Source organism: Branchiostoma floridae, chromosome 2 (assembly GCF_000003815.2).
Source record: "Branchiostoma floridae strain S238N-H82 chromosome 2, Bfl_VNyyK, whole genome shotgun sequence".
Taxonomy (NCBI): domain Eukaryota; kingdom Metazoa; phylum Chordata; class Leptocardii; order Amphioxiformes; family Branchiostomatidae; genus Branchiostoma; species Branchiostoma floridae.
This window is the reverse complement of record NC_049980.1, coordinates 33,984,415-33,991,737: the sequence shown is the minus strand read 5'-3', so window position 1 is coordinate 33,991,737 and position 7,323 is coordinate 33,984,415. Positions and strand designations below refer to the sequence as shown.

At 42.3% G+C, this 7,323-nt stretch overlaps 1 protein-coding gene and 1 long non-coding RNA gene across 2 annotated transcripts; both read left to right on the top strand.

Annotated features, from left to right (window-relative positions):
* Positions 1–859: 859 nt before the first annotated feature.
* Positions 860–2,821, top strand: LOC118409642. The gene is made up of 3 exons (XR_004830471.1): positions 860–995; positions 2,169–2,257; positions 2,744–2,821. It is a non-coding gene; the product is annotated as an uncharacterized LOC118409642 (long non-coding RNA).
* A 424-nt stretch (positions 2,822–3,245) lies between these two features.
* On the top strand, positions 3,246–6,944 carry LOC118409214 (serum response factor-binding protein 1-like). Its single transcript, XM_035810083.1, has 5 exons — positions 3,246–3,446; positions 3,914–3,995; positions 4,547–5,399; positions 5,905–5,963; positions 6,120–6,944. Exons 1-5 carry the CDS (start codon positions 3,246–3,248, stop codon positions 6,257–6,259), a joined length of 1,335 nt encoding a protein of 444 aa, XP_035665976.1. The 3' UTR covers positions 6,260–6,944.
* The last annotated feature ends 379 nt before the right edge of the window (positions 6,945–7,323 follow it).

The window sequence follows — 7,323 nt, the reverse complement described above, 5'->3', positions numbered from 1 at the left end:
CTGGCCTGTAGACTATGGACTGTCATGGTTATCACCTGTACAGTGTATCACCTGGCCCGTAGACTATGGAAACACACCTTAGCTACCACTACAGTGTGTTACCTGGCCTATAGACAATGGAGAAACACCTTAGCTACCTCTACAGTGTCTTACCTGGCCTGTAGACTATGGAAACACACCTTAGTTACCCTGTACAGAGTCTCACCTGGCCTATAGACTATTGAAACACACCTTACACACTTGTACGGGTTCACCTGGCCCGAGACTATGGAAACACACCTTACAATAAGTTACACACCTGTACAGGGTCTCACCTGGCCTGTAGACAATTGAAACACACCTTACACGCCTGTACAGAGTCTCACCTGGCCTGTAGACAATGGAAACACACCTTACACACCTGTACAGAGTCTCACCTGGCCTGTAGACAATGGAAACACTGTTCAAACACACCTTAGCTACCTCTACAGTGTCTTACCTGGCCTGTAGACGCTGGAAAAACCCTTTAATACACACATGTAACGTTACAGGGTCTGACCTGGGCTGTACTTGTAGACAATGGAAATGCACTTTACACACCTGTACATTGTCTCACTTGGCCTGCATGAAAAGATAACACACCTTACTGACATGTACAGTGTCTCACCTGGCCTGTAGTTAAATGAAAGATGCTGTCTATTAAAGATGTAGTACACCGGTGGTAGCCCGAGCCTCCTTGCCCGAGCGAATCACATTAAGTGTTGGAGTCTGCGCAGTAACATATTCCAAGAAGCAAGCAGAAAGGTCAGGAGTCACGTATACGCGCGTCACTTCCGGTTTCAGCGCACAACGGTTGCAGCACTACGAAAAATATTTTACCTCCGCTGTGCGACCATGCGGTTTGTCGCATGTTCGGTATTGTCCTGAAATTCTTCCGTATCCGAATTTTATGGATTCTCTGCTTTTGAATATCGTCGAGGCCAAACATGGTTAATTTCACAGAGCTGAATAAAGAGGTAAGTGTGCGAGATTTCTTATGTTAACGTATATATTTGTGATGTAGTATGTGTGACCCACTTGTGGGAGGGGGGCAATCTAGTTCTTCTTCTTTTCTTCTTCTCCTTCCATACATTATTCATGCTTAACCTCATTAGGCTGAGGGTCCCAGGCATCATACGTAAGACGTACGTAAGTCAAACTACATCTTAGATAAAATAAACTCGGGGGGAGAGATTCTAAAGAAGGGAAATGGTCTACATAACAATGTATGTGTAAACACCCCGAATTTGCAACTTTGCAAAGTATATTTGTTGTTATAGTTGTTGTATACACTGTACAGACTTTTATCTAAAATCATCTGAGCTATGTTAGATTACAGCGTACGTCTCTAGAACACATGAAGATGACATTGCGTAACAGGGTCGGGGAATTCAAACTATAAAATATCACTCTACTCTACTCTACTCTTTATTGAAAAACCTGTATAAGCTTGTTTCACACTTGACTTTGTAAAATTATACAAGAATGTATGTGTTGTGACAGGAAATGTGGATTATAGTTCAAAGATGGAGGCCCCTGAGACATAAACAAAGCATGTCTGACCATTGTTATATGCAACTTTAGGCAATGGTTGAGACGAGAACTGTTTCACCTTCAGTGCTCGAAATACTTTTTTCAGCCAGGTTGCGCAGGTGACAACCTGAATCAAAAACCAACTTGAACCATCAGCATTTCAGGTTGCGCCACGACGTTGTTACTTTCTCCAAATTAGCTACTTATCCATTATCTGTAAAAACAGTTCATTTCAGTTGAAGAAATATACTATATATAGCACAAAAAAAAGGTGTGTTCACAGCGCACTTTTCTCAATAAACAAGTTCCATTTATCGATCTTTTGAAAACAAAGACTGCAACAAAAGTAATATCTCAAAGAACCGTGAAAAATTAGCGATCTCCGTTGAACATTTTCTACGAATTCAGTGCCGACAGCGCGCCCCTCCCCAGTATAACATTAGTTATCATCACATTAGCGGTTGTTTTTCCCGCATTCCACCGACAGTATTGTCCCAAACAAGCAGAAAAAAAACCTCCAAAATAAGCCTATACATGTACTTATCAGCAAGGACGTTGTACTGAGAAGTTGAAGATGCAGTTACTAAACCCGCCATCCCTGTTTGATTCCTTCTCAGATTGTGCTCCTCCGAGGGGATGTGAAGAGAGCTCGCCTCCTCCTGATCCAGACTCTGTGTCGGAACATCCGCAAACTCAGGGACAAGAAGTCAGTTTTAAAGCTCCTTTGTTTTGTCTTATGTAGCTGGTAGACTTTCTTTAGGTGAAACACACAACTTTGGCCCTGTATTTACGAGCTGGGTAAGGCAGGACTGTAAGGTTTGGTCCACTCACACCAGGAGGGACTCCTTTCCATAACTGTTTTTGTTTGAACCATTTTTATTCACGAGAAGCTCAAATCGGCCAGCAGGCCGCTTTTCATTGAGGTCATGAGGGAGGTAAGGGACACTGTACTAGTGTGGTGGGATCTGGTGGCTCTCCTCAAACAGGGGACCAACAGGAGGCTTCATGCCCCATCTGAGATGACAAACTGACCAATGCTAGGGACACATTTTCACCAGTGAGGAGACAGGTGTGCCTTTCTCAAAGGCACAGCATTGGGTTGTGCTGCTGGGGATTTGAATCCAGAAGCTTCCTGTATTGCCTTGTTACAATTTTAAATAAAAAATATTGAAATGAAATCCCTCTCCCCCAGGGGAAAGCCTGACCAGCTGGCGAGAAACAAGCACCGCGCCGAGAAACTGCATGAAGACATCACTGTTCTCAAGGTAGGGATTCTGTCTGGGGTTCAGCAGGCCCTCATTGGACAGCATTTCACATGTATCATCAATGCTGAACTACAGTGCTTAGTCTGAAAATGATAACTACAAGACTAGTGTAAGTCCAAAAGTAGTGTTTAGTTTGAATGAATTTGTAAAATAGAAGTTCTTCTGGAGACAGAAGTTCAAGTTCTGTGCAACACAAAAGTTCAGATCTAAGATGATTCCTGTGTGATACAGGGTTCTCCCCACTGTAGTTAAGTGTTGGGGGCACTAACACTGTGACTCCTACGGTATGATTTAGGCCCTTACGCTGCGTCAGCCAGCATGGGCAGGGGGATTTTGAGAGTTATAAAGAATTTAAGGGGGAGCATGCCCCTAGACCCCCCTACAATGCTCACGCCTGCCCTGCTTTCTACGTGGCTTTACTGCATCGAGATGCCCTTACCCTGTGAAAACATCCTGCTGAGAGCCCTGAGATGTATTTCTCTCTGGTCTTCATCATCTAAGCCATCATCAGATGCCAACTTCAGAAGTTTGGCTGACCTTCTTTCTCTCTCCCTGCAGGGGTTGAAGCCTGATGATGTCACAAAAGCCGGCCTGTTTGCAGATTTGGATGAGCACAAAGTGTTGAGTAATGTGAGTGACTTATACAGTACCTGTTCAAATGTATGTTATAATGTGTGTTTGTTTGTTTGTTTGTTTTTATGACAAATTCCCAATAATATAGCTGTTGACCATTATGTTCATGTTCATGATCATCATGGTTAATACAATCTGCATTATGTGTTTGATTCCAATATTCTTTTGACTTAATAAAATACAATATTTGTTTTAAACATCACAAAATACTCACCGGAATAACTCACCTCATGACTCCCCCTTACCAGAGGCTGTGATTACCGAGGTACCAAGGATTTTGACAGACTGATCAACAAATTTCATACATAAATCTTTTCATGTTTTGTGTGTTTTGTTGTTATTGTCTTTTGAATCACACATATGATTGCTGCTCAGTCTCTAAGAGATTGCTGTCACATGGATTGATGGAACTGGGCTATGTTTGCAAAGGTGAATGATGAAATTTTGATGTTTGTTCCCCACAGCCAGCCTCCTCCAGCCAGGACAGAGCCATGGCCAGACTGATTAGCCACAAGGCTCTGAAAGCAAAACTGGACACGGTCAGAGGTGAGTTGTAGCCTGGGTACCATCAGGATAGTAGTTTCTTCTTCTTTTGTACTGCGTAGCCTGTCTGTGGAGATTAACTGCAGATCGTGCATGGGTTAGTCACAACACAAGTGCCCAGTACAAATAGACAAGGGAAAATAAAGGAAAAAAGCTAAGAAAAATGAAAACAACTGATTTTGTGTGTGTATAGGACAGGACAAGTGAATTTAGTGGGATAGTAGTTCACTCCAACGTTTATTACTATACGCTACGTACAGTCGCTCCTCTGCTATTCCGTCTGGAAACTTGGACATCTCTAACGCCTGGAATATTCAATTCTCATCCAAATTTTAGACAAAGGCGCTGATTGGTCCAATCCGAGTAGTAGTTTGCTCCTATGTTTGCTTCTGCTACCCAAGAAACTTGAAATGGGCAACTGATTTCTGTATTCAAACGAGTTGGAACGCCTGTTCAAATGAGGATATGGACAAAGGTTTACTACAAATGTCTTATTCAGTATATCTTACAGCATTTGAACTTTGAGTAACATCTATATGACCTTCATCTTTCAGCCAAATTCAGCATCGTTCCTGACCAGAAAATGGTTTCTCACATGAAGAAAACTGTGAAGGACAAACAACCAGGACACAAGGCTAAGAAAACTGCTGACAAAACAGAACAGATGAAAACAGGAAACAGACCAGCAGAAAACACAGGAAAAACACAGACACAAACTGACTCAACTGTTGAAAACACTGAGCAAATGTCTGATGTCATAGTTGGGCAGACTAGTAGTCATGGTGAGAGCAGTGTAAGTGATGTTGGTGAGGAGGGCAAAATCCACCAAAGTACGAGCGAGACAAAGACATTGACAGAGTCTCCAAGCACTGTGGAGATTGATGTAAGTACAAGAAACTCAGAAAGTGAAAGTGAAGATGATGAAGAAGACAGTGAGGAGGAGATGGAGGAGGATGCTGACAGTGAGATGGAAGAAATCTCCAGTCAGATGACGGAATCTCCGACGGAAAGCAAAACTGAATCACAAGTAAATCTTAGTGAAAGCAGGGAAACAAATGACCAACTGTCGACAAAAAGAACTGAACCTTCGACTGCGAAGAGAAAGGGTCCCAGAAAAGCAGCTTGTGATGCTGAGGAAGATGAAGATGCAGATGAGGAGGACAAAGAGGAGACAACAGTGACTGAAGGAGATGACATGTTCCTTAGAGAAGGGGACCCAGACCCAGAGGAAGACACGGACGGTAGAAAAACGACGCCTGACTCCGGAGGAGGTTTGGGAGTACCGGCGGTGGCGAGGGCGCTTCCGGGGGAGTCTCTTTTCATTGGGAGTCTTTCTGGGGGCAGGAGAGGAAGACATGTTAAGAAGGGGAAATTTGAGAAAAAGATGGGAAAAAGACCAATGGAAAGGTAAGATTTGTCCCCTCCTACACATCATTCCTTCATTTTGTCGCTCCACCCACTCACCTTCTGTCTTCATGATGTGTTCTAGAAAAGATGGTTTTACATGTGGTCTCCTTTGGTCAGTATCGTCCATGACAAAATCGAAATTTATATCAGCTCTACAGCTTTGGCTATGGCTACACAGTCCTATCCTATATGACAATGACTGTCTCTGCCACATGGGGCACATCTGTATGCTGACTTAGGAATGGTATCCATTGGAAATTTGTCTTATTGGTTTCACTATTTCTTGTGTATCTTTTGGTATGTTTTGTGTTTGTTAACTGAAAAACGCTGCTTAGCGGAAGTTCACAAAAGTATGATCTCTGTATTTCTAGAAAAAAACAACAACTGATATTCATACTATATTACTTGGTTCAATGTATCCATGTGTGCCTTTGGGTTTTTAGTATATGTTTTGTTCTCTGTTTGTTTTGTTTTCCTTTCTGACTGAAGAATGTTGATTTTACAGAGGGACTTTGCAGAAGTTTGCAGCCAGGGGCAAGCCTCAGCAGCACACCAGAGCACCAGGTATCAAATAGGAAATTGTGTCATTTATCTTACATGTCCTCTCTGCAAATATAAGTAAAAATACAAGTATTTGCTATACTACGGCTGGATACCAGGCTAATCCATTAGATGAGATGATGATATAGTCCATGTTGTTGACTTGTGCTGCCCATGCAGGTGCAGGTAAAGTGACAAAACCGTCCTCGTCAGACTCCCCAGCACACCTCCACCCGTCCTGGGCAGCCAAACGCAAGCAGAAGGAGCAAGCCGGACAGATCGCCGCCTTCCAGGGCAAGAAGATCGTGTTTGACGACTGATGTGTCACCAACTTACCATTATCAAAAAGTAAAACATTGCTATACTGCAGTACAGCTGGATGCCAGGCTACTACATTAGATGTGATGATGGTGTAGTCCCCATTGTTGACTTGTGCCAAACGGAAGCAGAAGGAAAAGGCCGGACAGATCGCCGCCTTCCAGGGCAAGAAGATCTTGTTTGACGACTGATGTGTTACCAACTTACCATGATCAAAAAGTAAAATATTACACAATACTCCACACTGCAGCTAGGTGGCACTGCTGTAGTGTGAAGAATGCGGCCCCAAATATGACTGAGTTTATATCCCCCTCACAAGTTCATGACTGCAGTAGACAGTCATCGAAATGTCAGCTACGTATAAACTATTTGGTTGTGTGCAAGGAACTTAAAAATTGTTCTGTAGTAATTTACATACCTGATGAAACTATTCATGGCTGATCTGTTACTGTTATTACAAAGTTAGCAGCACAATATATTATGTACTGTAGACTGTACAGTGGTCCTTTTGTTAGATGTCCTCATCCTGATAGTGGTAACTTCCCCTTTTCATTAGAGGCTGTAACCAAATATTTGACAACAAATTTCACAAAGAACAATTTTTTAAAATTCTGTTGTCCATACTTTTATGTCATATCATATTCCTATAATATAATCAAGGGTCAAATAATCGAATTTTGGTCTCACAACTGTCGGTCTGTGGTTGCCATCTTACTCACATTGTCATGCCAGTTATCATGTTGATTCAGCAGTTGCAGGGAAGTATAACTTGTTAACTACTTTTGCTACTAAAAACATTTATTATTATTCTACTTATACCACTGATAAAACTTCAGCACCGTAACAAGATAAAAACATTGTGTGGGTATGTAAATCAGCACCATTTGAGAAAAACATCCTTCTCTACGTAAGATATCTGAAGCCTTAATGAACATTCTGTTAATAGTGCATAGTATTCATAGCCTGGGTACCATCCGGATAGTAGTTCGCCCCTATGTTCGCTTCTGCTATCCGTCTGGAGACTTGCGCATTCAAACCATCTGGTGCTAACGTCAGTTAATAAGCG